This window comes from Lepidochelys kempii, chromosome 18, assembly GCF_965140285.1.
Source record: "Lepidochelys kempii isolate rLepKem1 chromosome 18, rLepKem1.hap1, whole genome shotgun sequence".
Lineage (NCBI taxonomy): Eukaryota > Metazoa > Chordata > Testudines > Cheloniidae > Lepidochelys > Lepidochelys kempii.
Genome location: NC_136397.1, coordinates 1,413,062 through 1,438,811, shown reverse-complemented (window position 1 = coordinate 1,438,811; position 25,750 = coordinate 1,413,062). Strand labels below are relative to the sequence as shown.

At 44.4% G+C, this 25,750-nt stretch overlaps 1 protein-coding gene across 17 annotated transcripts in view; it reads left to right on the top strand.

Annotated features, from left to right (window-relative positions):
• The window catches only part of EIF4G3 (eukaryotic translation initiation factor 4 gamma 3), a 441,067-nt gene that overhangs the window by 302,540 nt on the left and 112,777 nt on the right, over window positions 1–25,750 (top strand). For all 17 annotated transcript variants that reach the window (XM_073316601.2, XM_073316590.2, XM_073316588.2 and 14 more), the window contains 2 exons: window positions 14,864–14,952; window positions 20,836–21,085. In XM_073316601.2, coding sequence (XP_073172702.1) covers window positions 14,864–14,952; window positions 20,836–21,085 — 339 coding nt within the window. The remainder of the gene's footprint in view (window positions 1–14,863; window positions 14,953–20,835; window positions 21,086–25,750) is intronic.

Here is a 25,750-nt window from a genome sequence, read left to right as displayed (position 1 = left end):
CATGCTGGATCTAAACAGGCTTTTCACCATCTGTATAACATCAGATATTTTTCAGTTAATAATTTTCTTCTGTCTTCTCCTGTTTTAAATTTGTCATTGCTCTTGCAATAACAGTCTTCTCTCAGTCTCAGCCGTTTCATAACACACATTTAATTTCTTCATTGGTTCAATAGTGGAATAGGACTACTTGTGTAAGTAACAATTTATATGATCAGCTCCTAAATTATAGGATTGTAGTTTGCTTTTAGATCTACCATAGTTTAAATTCAAAATTATTATATACAATGTTTTGGTTTTTTTATTATGAAGATTTTAATGCTTTAATTTCATTATTGGTAAATAGCCCAACACACAGTCTCTGAAAAAATGTTTTTAGGAATATGGAAAAAAATATTCCTCAGGTTTTGTGTAATCTTCCTTGAAGTCCTGATTCTTCTTCAAGTGCTGGTCCTTATATGAATGACAAATGCTAGTGTGCATGCGCACCGTGTGCCAAAGCTGTAACTGTTCATAGTAGTGTCCGTTGCCCCCACCACCACCACCACCATGTGTGTCTTGCGTCGGCAAGTGGCGCATCCCAGGCTTTAAGATACTGCACGGTCAACGCCGCTCCAGTTCCCTTTTACCGCTGCATGGCCACAGTTGGAACCCTTTGTTCCTACGTCTTCTTAGTCACCTAAGAGTATTGTGTTCGACCCTTTTTAACTGTATATAATTCCCATTTTCCTCCTCTTTAGTTCAATAGTTTTACATTCTTAGTATATAGTTAGGTTATTTTATTGGACTTTCCCCTTTGGGGACTTCTCCACCCTTCCCGGCCCAATCCCATCAAGCCAGCTTCAAAAACTGCACCTTGTGCCCTCGCTCCTTCTCAGTGAGTGACGAGCTCACCTGTTGTCTCTACTGCCTGGGTGAAGCCCATATAGTTTCCTGCTGCTCCATTTGCCACTCATTTCCATCACGGACCTGAGAAGCTCATGCACTTCATCTCCATAACTTTTTAATAGAGGAGGCAATGTGCCCACATGCGCAACAAGACCTGGCTCCAATGGAACCACCAGAGTGACACCCGTCACTGGCGGTAAGTGCCACACTTGGCTCCTCATATGCAGCACTGCCGCATCCACTGAAGCCCGACCGCGTGCACAAGAAGCACAGGCACAAGGGCGGCTCCCTGACCGTGACCACCTCAGAACAACACATTTCTTCCACGAGCTGCGATTGGTTGGGTGAGAAGTCGTATGCTGCAACAGAAGTTCTGGCTTTGACTTCAGCCCCTAAGAGTGCGCACGCAACACCGTTCCTAATGCCACCACTTACCATCAGCCCCATGTAGTCCAGCAGTGGGACCTTCTACCTCGCTCTTGGCACTGTCAACTCCATTGGGACCCTTAGGCTTGATGCATCCGGTCCCAGGCACTCCAGGCTGTCTATCGCCTCTCACGCTGTCAGCAGAACTTCGGCTACCCTTCGCAGGTACTCCCCTGCACTCTGTACTCCCTTCTCTAGTTGATGAACCCCTTGTCCTCCGTCATTCTCCACTGGCTCCAGGACAGACGAGCCCCTCTTGCTCTTCAACCGTCCTCCTCCGCCATGCCTGGCACCATTGGTTCCACCAGCGCCGACAGCTCCTCCCTTTCCAGAACCCTTGGAGTCTGACTGGTCTACCGAACCGGACACGGCCTTTTCCCTGGCCTGCTCTTACAGTCCTGATCCTTGGCACCCTCTGGACTACATTCCTGCATCTGACTCCTAGTCCAGAAACCCACAGGCAACGTCGATGCATGGCAAACCCTACTCCTGACCTAACTGGCCCTCATGGTACCCCTAGCATCATCGTGGTATACATCGCCCACACCGTGCATCTCCTTCCCATACTGCCATATCCAGGATGAACCCTTGGATGGTCCTGCTCCATCAGCACTGCCGGTCCTGGTGACACCTCCAGAACCGCCCATCCCTACAAGCACTTTGTCACTAGAAAATGCCTTTATTCCACGTTCCGTCTCACACCTGGTGACCACATGCAATATCAGTCCCTGCTCCATCACATGGCTACTGCCCTCAACCTTCCAGTGAAAGATGTTTAAGACCCTCAGTACCAATTCCTGGACATCCTTCAACTTTCTGGTCCCTCTCATACAGCCTTACCCATCCCCACCACCATACTGCATGGCGGTGCCATACATGTTAGGCAGTGTGGCATACGCTAGCCTCCTGCACCCCTACACCAAAGTGGGCAGAACATCAATACTTGGTTCCCTCTAAGGGCACAGACTTTCTGTGCTAATTGGCTGTAAAATGCTAGCAAATTGGAATGGTAACTTTTTACACCTACTTTGTAAGATATAAATTACTTCAAAAGGTTCAAGGCAATGGAGAATGAGGTCCATGCTCCACATTGCAGTTTAACTCTACTTTCTGTTGCAATGGAACATCTCAGTTCATCCAGTATAATTATGTAGTTACTTATTTGTATTCTGACATTTCTCTTTATGAATGAGGAGTGGAAGAACACGAGATACTCTGTCATAAGAAATCAGCCATCATATATTTGTTTGTTTTCTCCAGTGGTTTTCTAGACCCTAAATGATAGTTGTGGAACGGAGAGCCTTTGTGCATCGGGTATTTAAATAACTGTTAAACCAGATGTGCATTATCATCACAAAAATTTACCAGCCCAGATACAAACATTACTCCCATGATGATGAAAAAGTAATGCTACTTTACTCGTTTAAAAAACAAACAAAAATACCATATCCTTCTCCAGGCAAATGGGTGAGTAATTTATAGTTAATGTCATTAATGTAACAATAACTATAATAGATTGCATACTGCAACTTTTGTAGTATGCCAGTGAGCAATATACACTGTGCTAAAAGGTGTGTGTATGTGTTTGAATGTATAATGTATATACAAAGATGCAATCACATGTACCACTTGCCTGTTGTGGAGATATCCATACAATTAATTCAGTTCACCTCGGGCTTTTGGCCACCTCATCTTCATTCTACCTAATAATCAAATTCCAAAAGGACTGTTTCTAACATTTCAAATCTCTGAGGAGCTTCACAAATAAATTGTTTTAAAAAATGGCATGTTTTCTTCTGTCCCTCTTCCCCAACATGTGAAATTTCTTCTTTCTATAGGAAAGAACAGAATTATCAGACACATAGATTAACATGATTTGTTGGGACATTGTCAACATGGTTTTTGTAAAGGGAAATCATGTCTCACCAATCTTCTAGAAGTCTTTGAGGGAGTCAACAAGCATGTGGTCAAGGGTGATCCAGTGGATATAGTGTACTTAGATTTTCAGAAAGCCTTTGACAAGGTCCCTCACTAAAGGTTCTTAGGCACAGTAAGCTGTCATGGGATAAGAGGGAAGGTCCTCTCATGGATCAGTAACTAGTTAAAAGATAGGAAGCAAAGATTAGGAATAAATTATTAGTTTTCAGAATGGACAGAGGTAAATAGTGATATCCCCTTAGGGATCTGTATTGTGTCCAGCACTGTTCAACATATTCATAAATGATCTGGAAAAAGGGTGGTTCTTTGAGTGCTTGCCCATGTCTATTCCATTCTGTGTGTGCATGTGCGCCGTCGTCGTAGATTTTTGCCTTAGCGGTATCTGTAGGGCCAGGTGTGGCGCCCCCTTTAGAGGCACTGTCGAAGCTAGGTGTGCTTTCCAGATGGCATGGAATGTGGCAGATTCAGTGGCTAGGGTAGTTGCGGCGGCGGTTTTCATGAGGTGCAGCTCCTGGCTTCACACCACTGGTCTGTCCCAAGAGATGCAGACCTCTATCCAGGACTTCCCATTCAATGGGAAAGGTCTCTCGGACACTCGGGCCACTCTGCACTCTCTGGGCATGCATATGCCGCAGTCTGCATGGAAAGAGTTCCACTCCCCCTGCCGCCAAGACCGGCAGCCTCATCAAGGACCTGCAAGGAGAAGGGATAGAGAAATGAGCTTTAGTCGTTGCCGCCCTTCCTCCTCCACTCACCCTCGCAGCCCAGCCAAACGTCCCAGGGACCAGAAGCGTTCATTTTGAAGGTTCACTCGAGAGCAACGCCCCAGTCAGTTCCCCAGATCCACCTTGTTCTTTCCTCGTCCATCTTCGTCCCTACCGTTCGGCCTGGTCGTGGGTCACCTCGGACCAGTGGGTGGTGGACATAGTATCTCGGGGCTATCCCCTGCAATTTTTGGCCACCCCTCCCTCCCACCTCCCCTCTTCTGGGTCCGTTCTCACAAGTAACTACTCGTCTAAGAGGCTGAGAACCTCCTGTACCTAGGGGCAGTGGAGGAGGTCCCTCAGGACATAAAGGGAAAAGGGTTCTATTCCCACTACTTCCTAATCCCAAAAGCAAAACGGGACCTCAGACCCATTCTGGACCTGCATCACCTTAACAAGTCTCTCAAAAAGTTGCAGTTTCGCATGGTCTTCCTGGCCTCCATCATCCCCTCCCTGGATCCAGGAGACTCGTACACGCCACCCTTGACTTGAAGGATGCTTATTTCCATATTTCCAAGGTCACAGACATTTCCTCCATTTCATAGTGGGCAGATGCCATTTTCAAGTCATGGCGCTTCTCTTTGGCCTCTCATCGGCCCTGAGGGTGTTCACAAAATGTATGGCGCCAGTGGCTGCTTACCTGAGATGTCAAGGGGTCCAGGTCTTCCCATATCTCGATGACTGGCTCATCAAAGGCAGGTCTCGGGAGCAAGTGCAGAGGAGCCTCAATCTGGTATGTTCCACCTGCCACGACCTGGGCCTGTTAATAAATGAGAAAAAATCCATCTTAATGCCTGTCTAGCAAATAGAGTTCATTGGGGCAGTTCTCAACTCCACACAAGCAAGAGCCTTCCTTCCAGAAGCTCATTTTCAGGCCATATCGGCCGTGATCTCACATGTAAAGAACAACCAGCTCACCATGGCTCACACCTGCCTGCGGCTGTTGGGCCACATGGCGGTGTGTACGTATGTGGTCAGCCATGCTCGGCTCCATCTCCGGCCTCTGCAAGCATGGGTGGCGTCTGTCTACATCCCCAACAGGCATGACCTAGACCAGGTAGTCAGGGTGCCGGACCACATCAGGTCGTCCCTGGATTGGTGGTTAGACCCCGGATCGGTGTTGGAGGGAGTCCCCTTTGTAATCCCATCCCCATCATTGACCCTGGCCTCTGAAGCTTTGGACCTGGGCTGGGGAGGCAACTTGGGCTAGCTGAGCACCCAGGGCCACTGGTTGCAGGATGATCTGACCCTCCACATCAATGTCAGGGAGCTAAGAGCAGTTATTCTGGCCTGCCAGGCTTCCTTACCCCACCTGAAGGCAGATGTGGTGCAGGTCCTGATGGACAATATCGCCATTGTATTACATCAACAGGCAGGGTGGTGTCAGGTCTTCGGCCCTTTGTCAAGAAGCTCTCCATCATTGTGTGCGGCATGCCATCCATCTGATAGCCACACACCTGTCTGGAACCAGGAACATCTTGGCAGATCTCCTCAGCAGGACTTTCTCGTCTCACCACAAGTGGTCGCTCCATCTTCCAGGGGTGGGGGACTCCCCAGGTGGACCTGCTCGCATCCAGGCGGAGCAGAAAGTGCCATATGTTTTGTTCAATAGGGGGGATAGACAGGGGCTCCCTGTCGGAAGCCTTTCTCATTCCTTGGTCGGGAGTGCTAATGTATGCCTTCCCGCTAGTGCTGTTGATTCACAGAGTTCTTGTGAAGATCAAGCAATACAGGGCAAGAATTATCCTAATAGCCCCCACATGACCTTGCCAGCACTGGTTTGGCACATTGCTGCGTTCGGTAGCCTCCCCACTGCAGCTGCCCCTCTGGCTGGATCTGCTATCCCAGAACTACGGCAGCCTTTTGCACCCAAACCTGGTGGCGCTGCACTTGGTGGCTTGGCTACTGCATGGCTAAGTGTGGACAAATGGGCATGCTCAGCCCATGTTCAGCAGGTCTTACTGGGTAGCAGGAAACCCTTCACCAGAGCAGCTTACCTGGCCAAATGGAAAAGGTTCGTGTGCTAGGCCTCAGAACAGTGTATTCGGGCCAAACAGTGCTGCAAGCTGCAAGACTCTGAACTCTGAGTCCACCTCCATTGATACTGCTTGTGAGCTAGTTCCCTCTAAGCTGTGTGGCCGCACAGCTACCTATCCCCTAGCCCCAGACCTGCTGCATCGCCCCTCTCCTCACCCCAACCCAGCCCAGTGCCAAATCTGATGCGACCGGGGGACAGGTGCCCTGCCGCAGCCCAGCACCAAACCTGACAGGCAACAGGCGCACCCTTCCCCGGCCTGAACCTAGGCTGGCCTGGATCTGCCACGGCCTGGAGAGGCGCCTCTCCCCCACCCCAGCCCAGGTGCTGCTGCAGGGAGAGAGCGTGGGGGCAGGGGAGTCCTCTCTCCCCACCATAGCCCTGGGGAGCCCCACTGCGCCCTCACCCCCCACACCTCAACTGTCTGTCCCAACCCTGACCCCCGCGTCCCCAGCTGCACCCCAACACTCTGCCCCAGCCCTGAGCCCCCTCCCACACTCTGAACCCCTTGGCCCCACTCTGCCACATGAATTGTGTTATGTGCGCCAACATGGAGGTGATGTGTTACACATCACCTCCATATTTGTGGACATAACAGAATTCATTCTGCACATGGGTGGGAAAAATTAGAGGGAACGCTGCTTGTGAGTCACCTAGAATAGAATTGACATGAGCAAACACTTGAAGAAGAAAAAAGGGTTACCTACCTTTCATAACTGTTGTTCTTCGAAATGTGTTGCTCATGTCCATTCCAATACCCGCTCTCTTGCCCCTTTGTTGGAGTTGCCGGCAAGAAGGAACTCAGAGGGCGTAGGGCTGGCAGCACCTGATATACCAACGCATCAGCGCGGCACTCAGGGAGGCTCCAAAGCTGGCCCTTCGGATACTGTGAAGGCAAAAATCTCCGACAACCGCGCACGTGGGTGTGCGCACACCTAGAATGGAATGGAAATGAACAACACATTTTGAAGAGCAACAGTTATGAAAGGTAGGTAACTGTTTTTAAAATAATGAGGTGGCAAAATTTGCAGATGATGATACTAAACTACTCAAGATAGTTAAGTCTAAAGCAGACTGCAAAGAATTACAAAGGGATCTCACAAAACTGGAGGACTGGGCAACAAAATGGCAGATTAATTTCCATATTGACAAATGCAAAGTAATGCACATTGGAAAACATAATCCCAAGTATATATATAAAATGATGGGGTCTAAATTGGCTGTTACCACTCAGAAAAGAGATCTTGGACTCATTGTTCTCTGGAAACAGCCACTCAGTGTACAGCAATGGTCAAAAAAGCTAATTAAATGTTGGGGATGATTAGGAAAGGGATAGATAATAAGACAGAAAGTATAATATTGCTTCTATATAAGTGCATGGTATGCCATGCACTTGTATAGAAGCAATATTATATTTTAGAAGCATAGAATCATAGAATCATAGAATCTCAGGGTTGGGAGGGACAGGAGGTTCTAGTCCAACCCCCTGCTCAAAGCAGGACCAATCCCCAACTAAATCATCCGAGCCAGGGCTTTGTCAAGCCTGACCTTGAAAACCTCTAAGGAAAGAGATTCCACCACCTCCCTAGGTAACCCATTCCAGTGCTTCACCACCCTCTTAGTGAAAAAGTTTTTCCTAACATCCAACCTAAACCTCCCCCACTCCAACTTGAGACGATTACTCCTTGTTCTGTCATCAGCTACCACTGAGAACAGTCTAGATCCATCCTCTTTGGAACCCCCTTTCAGGTAGTTGAAAGCAGCTATCAAATCCCCCCTCATTGTTCTCTTCTGCAGACTAAACAATGCCAGTTCCCTCAGCCTGTCCGCATAAGTCATGTGCTCCGGCCCCCTAATCCTTTTTGTTGCCCTCCGCTGGACTCTTTCCAATTTTTCCACATCCTTTTTGTAGTGTGGGACCCAAAACTGGACACAGTACTCCAGATGAGGCCTCACCAATGGCAAATAGAGGGGAATGATCACAACCCTCGATCTGCTGGCAATGCCCCTACTTATATGCCATTGGCCTTCTTGGCAACAAGGGGATACTGCTGACTCATATCCAGCTTCTTGTCCACTGTAACCCCTAGGTCCTTTTCTGCAGAACTGCTGCCTAGCCATTCAGTCCGTCGCAGTGTATGGGATTCTTCCATCCTAAGTGCAGGACTCTGCACTTGTCCTTGTTGAACCTCATCAGATTTCTTTTGGCCCAATCCTCAATTTGTCTAGGTCCCTCTGTATCCTATCCCTATCCACCAGTGTATCTACCTCTCCTCCCAGTTTAGTGTCATCTGCAAACTTGCTGAAGGTGCAGTCCACACTATCCTCCAGATCATTAATGAAGATATTGAACAAAACCGGCCCCAGGACCGACCCTTGGGACACTCCACTTGACACCGGCTGCCAACTAGACATGGAGTATTTTCTTGAATACTGCGTGCAGATGTGGCCGCACCATCTCAAAAAAGATATATTTTAATTGGAAAAGGTACAGAAAAGGGCATGAAAAACATTAGGGGTATCGAACAGCTTCTGTGTGAGGAGAGATTAATAAGACTGGGACTTTTCAGCTTGGAAAAGAGATGACTAAGGGGGAATATGATTGAGGTCTATAAAATCATGACTGGTGTGGAGAAAGTAAACAAGGAAGTGTTATTTTCTCCTTCTCATAACAGTAGAACTAGGAGTCACCAAATGAAATTAATAGGCAACAGGTTTCAAACAAACAAAAGCAAGTATTTCTTCACACGATGCACAGTCAGTCTGTGGAACTCTATGCCAGAGGATGTTGTGAGGCCAAGACTATACCAGGGTAAGGATTAGATAAGTTCCTGGAGGATGGATCCATCAGTGGCTATTAGCTAGGATGGACAGGGATGCAAACCATGCTCTGTAGTGTCCCTAGCCTCTGTTTGCCAGGAGCTGGGTATGGGCGACAGGGCTTGGATCACTTGATGATTACCTGTTCTGTTTATTCCCTCTGAAGCACCTGGCATTGGCCACTATTGGAAGAGACAATACTGGGCTGGATGGACCATTGGTCTGATGCAATATGGCTGTTCTTATGTACTCTCTCTACTGTCCAAAATTTCACTGCTCTGTGAGGTGAAGGATTCAGTGCTGCGCCAGTGGCAAGTTTAAGGAGAAATTCCCAGGTTTCCCTTAGGGCCCATACAGCATACACTTCTAGTCAAGGAAGGTCACATGATATCAGACCTTAAAATTGTAAAGTTGTCATGTGTATGTAAAATAAATTAAAGTAATGTTGTAATGCTCTGTAAGTTGTTTGTTACCATTGTCTTCTCCCTCCGTGTTGTGACCAGTTGGACTCAGGCTGGATTTGTCAAAGGATCTTAAAGGATTTAGGTGCAGCTCCCTTTGCATTCCAGTGGGATTTGATTTTACAGGCAGAAATGAAATATTGTAACAATGCGTCTCATTGTAAGGCTCTGAAGTATTTTTAAATAGTTTCTCTATAAACTGTGCAGCAAATATGAAACATGTAGTAGAGTGATTGTAAAGATTTTATTGGCACTTCTGAGGATGACCTGCATAATTCATTAGTGGCTTCACCACCATCTTCATGTCAATAAAACCTTGATAAAACACCACACAATCATTTGTCCTCTCTCAATTCATATATTTAAAACGATAATGACATTTGTAGGATTGGAATACAAGGCTGATGCATCAAGCTTTAAATAAATATGTTGTACCACTTTGTGCATTGTCAGACATTTACTTCTGTTTCATGGAGCAATGCTGTAACAGTAAGCCATTCCAGAGCAATTATCAACAAGCTATGTGTGTGTAAAATACTTATGGAGATGTGTTTTCTAAAATACACAATATTACAGTTAATCTATTTCCTGCCATCCTTCTGATGTTAGTTGTAGATACCTTCTAAATGTGCTAATATATTACAATGGTCCTTGCAGTTGAATGCGACGAAAATGGATGTACGAAATTTTAAAAACCCCATAGAGAGAGGTTCAGTGATAGATTAGGAGTGACTTATGTCTCAGTTCTGGCAGGTGTTGAGCACTTGCGAAAAGTGTTGAGTACCCACAGTTCACAATGAGGTCAATGCTCAGCACTTTGCAGGACTGAGTCCTTTTTGTATTACTTGTATTCCTTGAGTCCAAGATGTGAAAAAATATATTCTTGAAGATGAAATTATGTTGGCAATGACTGTTTAGCACGCTCCACGAGTAATGGAGAAAAGGTGATGGAAAGAAAATAAGTACCTCAAACACATCAAGTTGATTATATTTCCTTGGGTTTTAATTGGTCTTCATTGTTGCCTGTATGGATGTTTTGAGTGCCACGAAGGGGTGGCCTAAGCTGGCAGGGGGAGGAAGGAGCCCAAGAAGCTGTAGTGATTCCTTTTAAGAAAATGTATCCTTTTCATCTGAAAAGACAAAGTTTTCAGTGACAGCTTCTCTTCATGGCAGTATTTCTCATCTGCAAATGGCCAGCAGTTTTAGGAGGATATTATTAAATACCTTTTTGTATAGCTGCACCACTTTGAAAGCCTGAAAATGTTTGTCTTGATTTCTGCTCATTGCTGCTTCTGCAGAGACACAAGGTGGAAGCACTCTTGTGCAGCTTTACTTTGTTGAGTTCCATGGAATTCTTTAAAAAAAAAAAATTAATTGACTTCTAAACCCCAGAGGACATTCTTTGCTAAATATAGCACAATAGGTGGTGAAATGTAGGGCTCAAACTATTTGCATTCTGTCACTGACAGTGGATTCTCACTTATATCCACACTTTGCTAAACCACAGACTCTATAATCTGCACAGAAATCTGACAGTTTCTTCCCACGTTAGCAAACTTTTAATAGCAGAGACAGCACTCCTATCACTACGAGTTTATGACCTGAAGAAGAGCTCTGTGTCTCTCTCACCAACAAAAGTTGGTCCAAAAAAAGACCAACCCACCCATCTTGTCTTTCCAATATTCAATCATTTATAATGAGTCTTCCCAGCTATTACTGATAATTAGCAAGGTTCTTCAGTACATTTAAATTTAAATTTTCTTAACAAGCATGGTCCAGTGGATATGGCACTGGACTGGGAGTCAAAAGATTGGTTATTTGTCCAGCTCTTCCATAGACCTGCTGGGTGGCCTTAGACAAGTCACTTTCATCATAGAGCTTCAGGATATGATGCAAGTCCCAGCGTGTGGCTAGTCCATTGGGAGTGACCCCGGTAGTATGCTGGACTCCAAGGACTCACATAGTTCCACAGGGACAGACCTGTGGCCTCTTGAGATTCTAAGACTGGGCCTTCAGGTCCCAGCAATCTCTGTCTCTCTCCATAGCTCTCTGCAGTGAATTCAGCTGAGACAGACCCTGTGGGAGGCTTGTACTGTTCTGCTTTAGGGTGCAATTCTTTCAGTGAATATTTGCAGCAAGAGCAGGCAGCCTTTTCAAAGCAAGGTAACAATTTATTAGTGACCTGGCTACAGAACCTGCAAGTCCTTAGGTTAGCATAGAGAGGCATTCCATTTCTGTCTTTGTGTCTCTCCCTTGTCCTTAGTCCCAGGTGAGAGCCTGTTTCTCCCCAAAGGGCAGCCTTTACTCCAGCCACCTGATGCCTTTCTCCTTTGTTTTCCAGCTGAGTTCATGTCGAGGTTTCCTACTGTTAGGTGTCAGTTCTCATTGTCTTTCCGGATTCTTTGTTGGCATGGATCAGTTTCAGTCAGTTTTTTAATGATCCTTCATTCCACCCCAGACAGTGATACACAGACTTCATGTCTCCTGTGCTGCTCCAGGAGCAGCTTTGGCCCTTTCACACCCACTAGGTAGCGATGCAAAGGGAAACGGCACATATAGGAGTCATAAAAATATTATAGGAAATTCCCACAAAAATTGTCACAAATTTTTCTTTCTGTACTTCAGTTTCTTCATCTGTAAAGTAGATATTTGCCCTCCTTTTAATGCGTTTTTAGATCTACAGATGAAAAGTACTGTATTAAGTTCAGTAGTTGTATAAAGTTGTTGTTCAGAAGTTTGGGCTAGTTACAGCTGATGTGCACAGTAATGTTTTTCAACCAAGTTATGACTGGTATTTAAGATGAAATTGCTGTCAGTATTGTCATGCATTATATAAAAGAACCAGACGAAATTGGGATATTTTGTTTATCAAGAGCTTACTTTTGTGTTCATATTATGAATTCCACTTTAATTAGCCTAGTATATATTGTTAGGCCATCTTTGTTATCTTCCATAGAGACAGCGATTGTCTCAGTATTCGTAGCAGTTTATTTTGTCACACACCATGTTCCAACTGACATGTTTGCTGTAATGATTTCTGCTGATTCCAGTTATATCTCCGAAAATCCACAGTCAAACTAACCTCTGTTAACAAGCCACGGAACCACCAAGGCATCTTTTTGGGCACTGGAAACTTAATGAACCCAATTTCCTTTTTGCCCTGAGGAACAAATTTCAGCAACTTAGGATCTAGTTACGGTTCCATACTTAATGTGTATCGGTGCATTGTCTTTAGTCACTCTCCCTTCAGTCATCTGTGTGTAAAGCCTCTTAATTCCATTTTATTGTTTTATATTGAAGTACGTACATGCCATGTTGTTCTACAGATGTTATAGAGAAAAGTTAGTAATTGAGGCGCTGATCCTGCAAACGCTTTTGTACATGCTTAATTTTAAGCATGTGAGCAGTCCCATTCATTTCATTGGGTTTTTTTTCATGCTTCTAGTTAAGCATGTGTGTGTTTCCCAAGCCTGGTAGAGCTGATACTACAGATCACAGAGATTTTGGATGAATATAGTTTGTCTGTCTTGAGTATTAATATTCCTTGTGGTCCTTCACTTTTGAGGAAAAAAAAATAGTGATCAGATAGATCATTGATGGCTGTAAATATTTTATGTTATATATTCAACCAGCTGGTGGTGATAAACAATAGAATTATTAATTGGCTTTTGAAATTCATTAAAAACACAATTAAAGATAAGCAGGTTGCCAGTGACGTGTTGCACATCTAGAGTGCCATCCTTTTGGATGACACATTAAAACATTATTCCTTCTGTTTTGTTTCTGGTTGCTGTTGAAGTAGAAATTAAAAATTTTAGGACACTCTTGGAAAAAACTGGTTTCAGAGTAACAGCCGTGTTAGTCTGTATTCGCAAAAAGAAAAGGAGTACTCGTGGCACCTTAGAGACGAACCAATTTATTTGAGCACGAGCTTTCGTGAGCTACAGCTCACTTCATCGGATGCATACCGTGGAAACTGCAGCAGACTTTATATACACACAGTGTGTATATAAAGTCTGCTGCAGTTTCCACGGTATGCATCCGATGAAGTGAGCTGTAGCTCACGAAAGCTCGTGCTCAAATAAATTGGTTCGTCTCTAAGGTGCCACGAGTACTCCTTTTCTTTTTGCGAATACAGACTAACACGGCTGTTACTCTGAAACCTGTCATTATGCAAGGCACTGCATTTAGCCGTATGGAGTGGAAATCTATCAACTGCATGAAAATTTTCAGTGGAGTGGGGTGGGAGGAGGTATTGTTTCATATTCTCTGTGTGTATATAAAGTCTGCTGCAGTTTCCACGGTATGCATCCGATGAAGTGAGCTGTAGCTCACGAAAGCTCGTGCTCAAATAAATTGGTTAGTCTCTAAGGTGCCACAAGTACTCCTTTTCTTTTTGGAAAAAACTATCGAGTATAACCCAGTATCCTGGTCAATAGTAGTACTCTTTCAATCAATTATAAGGTATGAAGTATTGCTGTGTATTTTCCTACATTATTATTGTATTGCCAGTTGTTAACTCCTTGCTCTGTAAAGTAATTTTTGGCCCAAGGGCCATATCTGGGTATGGAAATTGTATGGCGGGGCCATGAATGCTCACAAAATTGGGATTGGGGTGTAGGAGGGGGTGTGGGCTCTGGCTGGGGGTGCGGGCTCCGGTTTTGGGCTGGGGATGAGGGGTTTGAGGTGTAAGAGGGTGCTCCAGGCTGGGCCAACGGGTTCAGAGGGCGGGAGGGGGACCAGGGCAGGGGAATGGGGGGGTGAGGGCTCTGGCTGGGGGTGCAGGCTCTGGGGTGGGACTGGGGATGAGGGGTTTGGGGTGCAGGAGGGTGCTCTGGGCTGGGACGGAGGGTGTGAGGGGGATCAGGGCTGGGGCAGGAGGTTGGGGCACGGGAGGGGATCAGAGATGCAGGTTCCGGGCGACATTTTAGAAGCAGCAGCATGTCCCCCCTCCGGCTCCTATGAGGAAGCACAGCCAGGCGGCACCACCCCGCAGCTCCCATTGGCCAGGAACTGCAGCCAAAGGGAGCTGTGGAGGTGACACCTGCGGACAAGGCAGTGCTTGGAGCCCTCTGGCTGCCCCTAAATGTAGGAGCCGGAGGGGGACATGCCACTGTTTCCAGAAGCCATGGCGCACACGGAGCAGCCCCCAACCCCGCTCCCCAGATGGAACATGTGAGTGGGGCAAGCCCCAGACCCTGCTCCCAGTGGGAGCTCGAGGGCTGAATTAAATTGGCTGGCTGTCCGAATGTGGCCCGTGGGCTGTAGTTTGCCCACCCCGTCTTAGAGTATGAAAAAATAGCTTGTAAAACAAATTCTGTCTTGTTCTAACATTGCTCTGGCCGTTTAGCTGTCACTGCTTTTTGGTAAAAACTGATCATTTGGATCTTAGTTCTAGAGAATGGTTTGGGTATTTTTATTTTTCTATGTGGTTGAAAACAAAGCTCAAGTGAGAGTGAAGGTAGTACCCAGGACCAGACCAGTCTAACCATGATTTGGTGTTGGCAAGTAATGGGCGTAAACTTGTATTGCAGCCCAAACAACTGTAGCTGCACCAAAGATGTGGAAGAAACCAAAAGATCGGACCCAAGCCACTGAGGAGGTGTTAGAGGCGGAAACAGAGGTAAGGGGCAGTGTAATCTTCCTATATCTTACTTTCAAGATAATGTGTAACCCTCTTGTAAAGCTAGCTTGGGTCACACACTACCACTCATTTAGCTAAGAAGGTGTAAATGGACTTGATTGTGGGGGCAAACTGTCAGATACACTCCATTATATTTTAAACAGATATCTGTAGTCTGCAGATCTTTTGGATACCTAAATATGCATTCATTTTGTCTAATTTATATCCTCCCCACGCTCAGGGTCACTCGTCGTAACTACTGTAGTTCAAGTGAAGGATTGGACAGGTCTCGCTTTGGAGCCCATTAGAGCTGCTCAATAAATAGCCTCAGATGTTGGTGTTGAGTGGCATAGCATGCCTTTCCCCTTCACAATGCTGTATTTGTGATGTCATGAACAAAGAACTATGTCTTCATGGCAGAATCAAGCTGGAGGAGAAGCCGAGAAGTGAAAGAGTTGAAGTTGTCATGCAAACCTGCATATCAACAATAGCTACATGAATAGAGAAAATTTTCAGCAAATCAGAGATTCCCTCTACCTGTTCTCTCAAGTTTGCACTGGTGTGAGGTCCTTCTTTCTGGTAGTCTGATGTGGGCCACCATCTGTATTAAGGGACAGAAGATAACCCTTGGATGAACTTGCACAGTTCCTGTTGACTTCAATGGGATTATTGCAGTACATCTTCAAGGACAGAATTTTGGCAGTGGGTCTCTCAGGGTCAGAACACTGGGAGTCTTAATGGGGTTACTTCTGTAATGTGTAGCAGACTAAAGGGAATTGCAACTATTGCCACTAGAAAGTCTCATTTTGGAGTCCTCTTCCCATGTAGGCCATGTTTAAATGTGCAGAAACTGTTGGAAGTCTGAGAGAGTTCTACTCTTTGTACAGAGACAAACAAAAAACTAATATGAGTGCATTAATTTCATTCGGTTTGTCTTGGTGGGTTTTCTCTTCTCACATTGCTAGTTAAACTAGTTTCTGCAATTCATTACCTGCTTCTCTATGTGCTATCATCTCTGTGCTGTCAGTCCTTTAGCAGTAACTACATTTTTACGTGTTGTGGTACTAAGTTGAGGAGAAGGGTGGGGAGAAGTTCATACATAGATATTGAAGATAGAAAACCTTCTCAGTTTTCACTACTTTTTCAGCCAGTGATATCTTATTTTCTTTCCCAGTTGTCCTAACCGAGCTTTTAACTACCCCAAAGGTCCATATCTTGGTTACTACCCTTCTTATCAATCAAACTTTCCAGCTTGGGTGATGGACTCTGCAGAGTGGCAAGAGCGCTACTGCAGCATTCCCAGCACTTGCTTTTCCAGGGAATGAGAGACATGTGGCAGGGGTCTGTTCTAATGTCAGTATAGTTCCATTTTATTTATCCTCTTCCCACACATAAGTGTTGCATTCATAACTATATTTATCAACAATAATCCACATATCTCATTCATAGTTTTAAAAATATATTTTGAAAATTTGTTTCAGTTCTTCTACATATGCACTGACCCACTATAGTTATAATTTGTCAAATGCTATGGTAAATAATTTTAAATGTTCTGAGTGGTGGAATTGTTCATGATCTGGTACACTATGAAGAATGTAAAGGTAACTTGAAAGTTAAACTAAAGCTTTTGCTCATAAGGCATGTTTGTAAATGGCTTGATTTGAACTGTTCTGCACATACAACCCTGGTGTCCAGGATGAATGACAGCCCTGGCATGACTTTTTTGAGAAAGCTACCTGGGAGCCCTGTGGTATTATGTTTACATTCTTATGGGGTTACTGTCAAAATGTATTTTAAATTATCTGGGGAAATCTAGAATTAGAAGAGTCATGAAGAAGGGGGAATTAGCAATAGACTCTATAATCAGATTGATTAAAACTGTCCTTTATCAGCACATCTAGAAAAACTGCCTGCCCTTAGCCAAACTGGGTAAATGGAAGCATTATTCATTGTCTCTTCTGAGAGCACCCTGCATGTGGGCAGGCTGTATGTTCCACAGCTTTCTCTGATCACTCAGATCAGTTTACTGCAGCTCTGTCATCCTTCCACTGTAGAAGTATGTTGCACCAATTTGCTTGTATCTGCAGAATTAATCATGAGTCTTTGCTCCTAGTATATCCTGTCAATGAGGATTGACAGGTGGATGTACTAGGAGCCTCATCCTTGGTGTCAGCAGGTGCCTGTTTTTACTATGCAGTAATGGCATACAGTCTAATTATGTGAATATCCAGTTCTTAGTAGACAGGTGCCCACATCACACTTTCACATTATATATCCTACCATCACAGTTTGCCCCCTAGTTGGCAAATTCAGCAGAAAGGCTAATTATTAAGTGGACCGTTGAAACTGAAGTCATAGAATCTACAATACTAGGGTTGGAAGAGACCTCAAGAGGTCATATAGTCCAATCCCCTGCTTAGAGCAGGACCAACTCCAACTAAATCATCCCAGTCAAAGCTTTGTCAAGCGGGCCTTAAAAACCTCTAAGGATGGAGATTCCACCACCTCCCTAGGTAACCCATTCCAGTGCTTCACCACCCTCCTAGTGAAATAGTGTTTCCTAATATCCAACCTAGACTTTCCCCATTGGAACTTGAGACCATTGCTTCTTGTTCTGTCATCTGCCACCACTGAGAACAGCCGAGCTCCATCCTCTTTGGAACCCCCCCTTCAGGTAATTGAAGGCTGCTATCAAATCCCCCCTCATTCTTCTCTTCTGCAGACTAAATAGCCCCAGTTGCCTCATCCTCTCCTCGTAAGTCATGTGCCCTAGCCCCCTAGTAGTTTTTGTTTCCCTCCACTGGACTCTATCCAATTTGTCCACATGCCTTCTGTAGTGGGGGGGACCAAAACTGGACTCAATACTCCAGGTGTGGCCTCACCAGTGCCGAATAGAGGGGAATAATCACTTCCCTCGATCTGCTGGCAATGCTCCTACTAATACAACCGAATATGCCATTGGCCTTCTTGGCAACAAGGGCACACTGTTGACTCACATCCAGCTTCTCGTCCACTGTGACCCCTAGGTCCTTTTCTGCAGAACTGCTGCCTAGCCATTCGGTCCCTGGTCTGTAGCGGTGCATGGGATTCTTCCGTCCTAAGTGCAGGACTCTGCACTTGTCCTTGTTGAACCTCATCAGATTTCTTTTGGCGCAATCCTCTAATTTGTCTAGGTCACTCTGGACCCTATTCCTACCCTCCAGCGTATCTACCTCTCACCCTAGCTTAGTGTCATCTGTGGACTTGCTGAGGGTGTAGTTAATCCCATCATCCAGATCACTGATAAAGATTTTGAACAAAACTGGCCCCAGGACTGACCCTGGGGCACTCCGCTTGATACCAGCTGCCAACTAGACATCCAGCAGACCCATTGTTTACCCGTTGAGCCCGACAATCTAGCCAGCTTTCTATTCACCTTATATTCCATTCATCCAATCCATACTTTTTTAACTTGCTGGCAAGAATACTGTGGGAGATGGTATCAAAAGCTTTGCTAAAGTCAAGATATATCACATCCACCTCATATCCACAGAGCCAGTTATCTCATCATAGAAGGTAATCAGGTTGGTCAGGAATGACTTGCCCTTGGTGAATCCATGTTGACTGTTCCTGATCACTTTCCTCTCCTCCAAGTGCTTCAAAATGGATTCCTTGAGGACATGCTCCATGATTTTGCCGGGGACTGAAGTAAGGCTGTAGTTCCCCGGGTTCTCTTTCTTCCCTTTTTTAAATATGGGCACTATATTTGTCTTTTTCCAATCGTCCAGGACCTCCCCCGATCGCCACGAATTTTCAAAGATAATGGCCAATGGCTCTGCAGTCACATCGGCCAACTCCCTCAGCGCCCTTGGATGCATTAGTTCTGGACCCATGGACTTGTGCATGTCCAGCTTTTCTAAATAGTCCTTAAGAATATAAGAATGGCCATACTGGGTCAGACCAAAGGTCCATCCAGCCCAGTATCCTGTCTACTGACAGTGGTCAATGCCAGGTGCCCCAGAGGGAGTGAACCTAACAGGTAATGATCTAGTGATCTCTCTTCTGCTATCCATCTCCACCCTCTGACAAACAGAGGCTAGGGACACCATTCCTTACCCATCCTGGCTAATAGCCATTAATGGACTTAACCTCCATGAATTTATCCAGTTCTCTTCTAAACCCTGTCCTTAACCTGTTCTTTCACCACTGAGGGCTGCTCACTTCCTCCCCATACTGTGTTGCCCAGTGCAGCAGTCTGGGAGCTTCCCTTGTCTGTGAAGACGGAGGCAAAAAAAGCATTGAATACTTCAGCTTTTTCCACATCATCTGTCACTATGTTGCCTCCCCCACACTTTCCCTGGCCACCTTCTTGTTCCTAAGTTCAGGACCACCTTCTTGTTACCCTTCACATCCCTTGCTAGCTGCACCTCCAATTGTGCCTTGGCCTTCCTGATTACACCCCTGCATGCTCTAGCAATATTTTTATACTCCTCCCTAGTCGTCTGTCCAAATTTCCACTTCCTGTCAGCTTCCTTTTTGAGTTTAAGCTCACCGAAGATTTCACTGTTAAACCAAGCTGGTCGCCTGCCATATTTGCTATTCTTTCTGCACTTCGGGATGGTTTGTTCCTGCGCCCTCAATAAGGCTTCTTTAAAATACAGCCAGCTCTTCTGGACTCTTTGCCCCCTCATATTAGCTTCCCAAAATATAAGGGAGTAAGCCATGTAGTGTGCATCATCATGCCCTTTTCCAAGCCAGGGTGTGAAGTACACTGGCAGGGGGCAATGCCAGGAAAGCTTGCAGTTGCTGTGTGTTTTTTCATCATTCAGTTGAGGACTCAGTCTCCAAGGCCATTATGCCAAATTTAGTAAAAGAAAAATTAAGTAAATTTACAAATTCTTTACTTAGAACAAAAAGAAAAGGAGTACTTGTGGCACCTTAGAGACTAACCAAATTATTTGAGCATGAGCTTTCGTGAGCTACAGCTCACTTCACGAAAGCTCATGCTCAAATAAATTGGTTAGTCTCTAAGGTGCCACAAGTACTCCTTTTCTTTTTGCGAATACAGACTAACACGGCTGTTACTCTGAAACTTAGAACAGTGCAGAAAGCATTTTTGAATGCTATGTTTTAGATAGGAAAGTGATCAAATTCTTCTTTTGAGCATCATAAATTAATTACACCATTCTTTTAATGGATGAATGTGGTTTGAATCTGGACTTCTCCCAGGAAAATTGTGTTCCTAGTACTTCACTGATTGTCATCAGAATAAGGCTGTCCCCTTGGAGCATTTTAAAATTTAATAGTCAGGGATAACATACAAAATATGCAAATACAGACTAACACGGCTGCTACTCTGAAACCATACAAAATATGGGGTTTCCTGAGAAATAGCAGCCAGATGAAATTACATTTGTGTGTTACATTAGCATTATTTATTGGAAACTGCTCCAATTTGCAGCGGGTGTTTTTCATTTAGAGAAACAACCCCTATGAACAGGGTTCTGCACTAGTGGAGCTGCTGTTTTCCCATCAGATGAGGGAGTGAGAGATTGCATGGGTTTGGATTCCTATCTGTTACTCCTGATCATCGTATTACAGGGCTTAACTGTTCCTTCCATTCTAACTCAACAGTACATGTAGACTTTATAGGTAATATTAAGCCATTCCAGTTACAATGTTAATTGACAGTGGGTTACTTCAGAAAATGAGATACTGTGTTTTGAGTAAATGATCTTATTTACTCTGTTTCATTATAGTCGTACATGTCACAGTTTAAGATACATATACATTATAGTGTTGTGCAAATGTGCTGTAGTGAAGAGTATGTAGCCGCTTCACATACGGAGTGTCTTGGAAAGGGTGTTGTTTTTAATCAGAATCTCTCTCTTGCTTCTGCTTCAGCGTAAAGTAGAAGAGGAACTTTCGGGTGACAAAGTACCTGAATCTGAACAGGATAAAATGAGACATGTGTTCCACCTGGAAAGAGATACCTCTGAACTTAAAAAAGCAAAAGTTGTGGAAGAAAATGGAGAGCAGGAAGCAGAGCCTATACGTAATGGAGCTGAGTGTGTTTCAGAGAGTGAAGGAGCTGATGCTAATTCAGGCTCCACAGAGAGCTCTGGTGAAGGGCTAGAATACCAGTATAAACCAGGTAAATCCGGCGTTCCAGCCTGCCTGAATGCATGCATGCTTTGCTTTTCTCTCTTTCCCCCTTCCTTCAGGATGAGTAAGGAATGCTACATAGGCCCTAAGAAAAGAAGGGTGCTTATGGACTGAAAGCAGTGTACTCACACTGGGGAGATGTTGTGTTTTACAGTATTTAGCTGTGTTGCGATTTTGCTAATCTACAAGCCTAGAGAGCCCTTCTAGGAGGAGACAGTATTGAAAGTGTCATTTTTCCTTTCTGGTGGTGAAAGAGAAGAGAGGACTGGAGAGGAAGCGGGTGAGAGGAGAAGAAAATTCCTGGCTGCGTCAATTTATATGTCTGTGTGTAGATGACTTCAGCACAAGTACAAGTGGCTGTGTGAGGTAGCTGCCGCACGCCTGGCTTTTGAAATTGATCAGAGAAGTCCTTTTAGTTTTAGAAACTTTAATTAGAGGAGACACGAGAATATTTGACACACAAAACAGAACCATGAGATCTTTTCATTAGAATAGTAGCTCTGCTGTAATATAAAACAACAGATATTAATTTAAAGTGGGTTTAAAAGATTACACTGTCAGATTTAACTACTGAATACCAAACCCAGTTGTATTATTTTAAAACAATTACCCAGTTATACAATTTCATATATTTTAATGCCAGAGGGTTGCATATGATCTAATCTAACCTACTGGCCTCTGATTTACATCTAGACATTCAAAACCTTCCATTTCTAAATTGGTCCCAGTTGGAGAAGGTGATCCTTTACAAGTCTATGCTGAATAAAAAATAAATAATGTATGTTAATAATCTGACCAATCCTAGTTATCTAGCCCTAATCAAGATATGAAATGTTATTCTGTTGTCAAATGGTTAGAGTGTGGGTTCCAAGAAGACAATACCTTTCCTGGTATGTAGTGTTATAGATGCTATACCTGTTTTCTTTTATTAATGATTGTATTTATTTTGTATAGCCTGAACTGCTGTATAGTCTCCCTGTTTAGCAAAGACTCTGAAGCGATGTTCTTTACTCGGTGTTAGTACTAACTTTCAAGTATTTTATTTTCCAGATGCGGTTTCCTCTGAATAAATGAAACAATTTCCTTAAGAGCTTAATAAATATAAAGTGTTAAGTAAAATAGGTAGGGAACACGGACACAAAGCTGGGGAGTGAAATATAGGCGATGAGGAACTATTGCAGTCCAATTACACTGCTGCTGCTTCTGCAGCATTCCATTCTGTTGATGATCAGAGTAGCTTTTCTTATATTAACTTGCAGAAAGAAGCACATCTGTTGATAGCATGATAATTCATAGCATGGCTACCAAAAAAAAATAAAAAGCCTCTGGTAGTCTACTATCTATTTATGAAAAAAGAAAAGGAGTACTTGTGGCACCAGCTGTAGCTCACGAAAGCTTATGCTCAAATAAATTTGTTAGTCTCTAAGGTGCCACAAGTCCTCCTTTTCTTTTTGCGAATACAGACTAACACAGCTGCTACTCTGAAACCTATCTATTTATGGTAGACCACCTACTTATCAGGTAAACAGATTTTAAAGTAAACCTGCAATTTATAAGATGTCTTTTAATAGAAACATGTCAGGCAGAGTCAATGGTCCTACAAATTTCAGGCTTTTTGGGTGGTTCATAGACTAATTTTGGCCGTGCTGTAACTTGTTCCTAAAAGGAATGAATCAAGTGAATCCCTTTTGAAAGCAAAGAGCACTTCATTTTTATTCTTCATTTATTCATTTTATTATTCATTTTTATTCTGACTAGTTTGCACAATAATCCTCAGTTGTTAGATCTTTTCAAAGCTATACAGATTTTCCTTCTAGTAGATTTTAGGAAGAATTCTCCATTTGGCCTTGGTTTGCTCTATATGTAAGAAGGCTGTCTCTGACATTTACTAGCTGCTTACTTTTCACACTATAATTTCTTTTTAGCAAACTTCCAAGAAAAAAAGTTGTGTGTATGTAATTATTATTTTTGTTATTTTCAATATTTATCCACATACAAGTGGGGAAGCAGTGTGGTCCAGTGGACAGGCTGCTGGATTTGGATTTCTCGCCCACTGAACTGGCACTGACCCTGTTTTTCCCATATGTAAAATGGGCATAGTGATAAAAACTCTTTAAGATCTGTGGGTGAAAAACACTGTAAAAGGTCTAGGTATTATAATCCTTTGTATGTGGTATATTTTCTTTCTCAATGAAAAGCTTGTTGTTTGGAACAAGTTTCTCTTTGTGGTCATAGGGGTGCAGATGATGTCATAATGTAGAGAATCTGAACTCAAGGTTCAAAGGAATTAAATGAGGAAAGAGCAGAAAGACATAGGAAGAAAAGTTTAATAGAATAGACTGATGGATTAGGTAGGAAACAGAGCAATGCTGTTCAGTCTCAGTAAAACACACAAAAAAGAATCTCAGATGTTTTTCTTCAGATAAAAGTGTGTTTCCCCATTTATGAGCCTGATTAATCAACCTGGCTGTTGAGCTAGTAGATGTTTTCTTCAAGTGCTTGCTCATGTCAATTCCAAGTAGGTGTGTGCATGCTGCATGCACAGTCGCCGGAAGGTTTTCCATTAGCAGTACCTGTCGTCATGGTTCAGGTGCTCCTGGAGTTGCTCCTTCATGGCGCTGCATGTACAGTCCTGCCGACCCACCACCTGTTCAGTTCCTTCTTACCTCCAGTGACAGTCGTTGGAGCGTTCTCTTCTCTTGTTCGTGGCTTGAGTGATCCCCTAGTGGTCTCTTAGTTTAATCTGTGAATAGTTAAGATAGTTGTTAGCAGTTCTGCTCCTTTCTGAATTACAGCCCGGGCTCGTTTGCAGATGCATTCCTCCTTCCTTGGAAGGACCACCTGTTCTACGAATTTCCGCCTATTCTACTTGCCCACAAGGTTCTGCTCAAGGGCAGAAAGCAAGGAGCCTTGGTGATATTGATAGCGTCAACCTGACCCTGTCAGCACTGGTATAGCACTCTCCTGGAACTGTCAGTGGACACCCCGATCATCCTGCCCCTAGTTCCGGACCTGATCACCCAGGACCACAGCCATCTCTGGCGTCCCAATCTCAAATCTATCCACCTCACGGCATGGAGGCTTCATGGTTAAATCCACTCGAGCTGACATATTTGGGGCCCTTGGCAGTAGGAAACCATCCACAAGGGCCACCTACTTGGCCAAGTGAAAAAGATTCTCAATTTGGTCCTTATGGAATCATATTTCTACGATGAAGTCATCAGTACCCTTCATCTTGGACTATCTGCTGCACTTAAAGTAGCAAGGACTGTCGGTGTCGTCAATAAAGGTTCACCTGGCTGCCATTTCGGTGTTTCACCCAGGGGTTGCCAGCCAATCAGTCTTCGCTAACCCAATGGCCAGCTGTTTTCTTAAAGGACTTGACAGGTTATACCTGCAAGTACAACAACTGATTCCTACATGGGAACTCAATCTGGTGCTTTCTAAACTAATGGGGCCCGCTACGAACCCCAAGCAACATGCTCACTACTCTACCTGTCAAGGAAGGTGGGATTTCTGGTGGCAATAACCTCATCTAGGAGGGTATCCAAGCTTAAGGCCCTAACATCCAAACCTCTTTACACTTTCTTATATAAGAACAAGGTACTGCTTCGGCCTCATTCAGCCTTTCTTCCAAAGATCGTCTCAGTTTCATGCCAATCAGGACATTTTTCTCCCAGTATTTTACCCTAAGCCACACACTAATAGCCGGGAACAAAAAGTCCATTCCCTGGATGTTCGGTGGGCATTGGCCTTTTATATTGAATGGACAAAGCCATTTTGAAAATCGAACCAGCTTTTTGTTGCAGTAGCAGATAGGATGAAGGGCCTCCTGGTGTCTTCCCAAAGAATTTCATCGTGGGTCACGTCCTGTATCTGGGCATATTAGGATTTGACAAAGATACTTGCCCACTCACTGATGGCACATTCCTCGACGGCAGTCCTGGCACCGGTCTCGATCCAGGAGATCTTCAGGGCCACGACATGGTCATCAGTCCACACCTTTATGTCTCACTATGCCATTACACAGCATTCCAGGGACAATGCAGCATTTGGCAGAGCAGAGCTTCAGTCGGTGAGTCAGTGAATTCCAACCCCACTTCAAAGGTACTGCTTGGTAGTCACCTAATTGGAATCGACATGAACAAGCACTTGAAGAAAAACCAGCTACCTACCTCTCATAACCGTTAAAAGAAAAGGAGTACATGTGGCACCTTAGAGACTAACAAATTTGTTTGAGCATAAGCTTTCGTGAGCTACAGCTCACTTCATCGGATGCATTCAGTGCATTTTTTCCACTGAATGCATCCGATGAAGTGAGCTGTAGCTCACGAAAGCTTATGCTCACATAGATTTGTTAGTCTCTAAGGTGCCACAAGTCCTCCTTATCTTTTTGTGAATACAGACTAACACGGCTGCTACTCTGAAACCTCTCATAACTGTTGTTCTTTGAGATGTGTTGCTCATGTCCATTTCCAGACCCCCCAGCCTATCCCTCTGTTGGAGTGAACCGGCAAGAAGGAATTGAAGAAGTGGCGGGTTGGCAGGGCCCCATATGCAGTGCCATGAAGGCATGACTCCAGGGGGTGCCTAAACCGATCCGACGGGTACCGCTAGGGGAAAACCTTCCAGCAACTGTGCACACGGCGCGCAC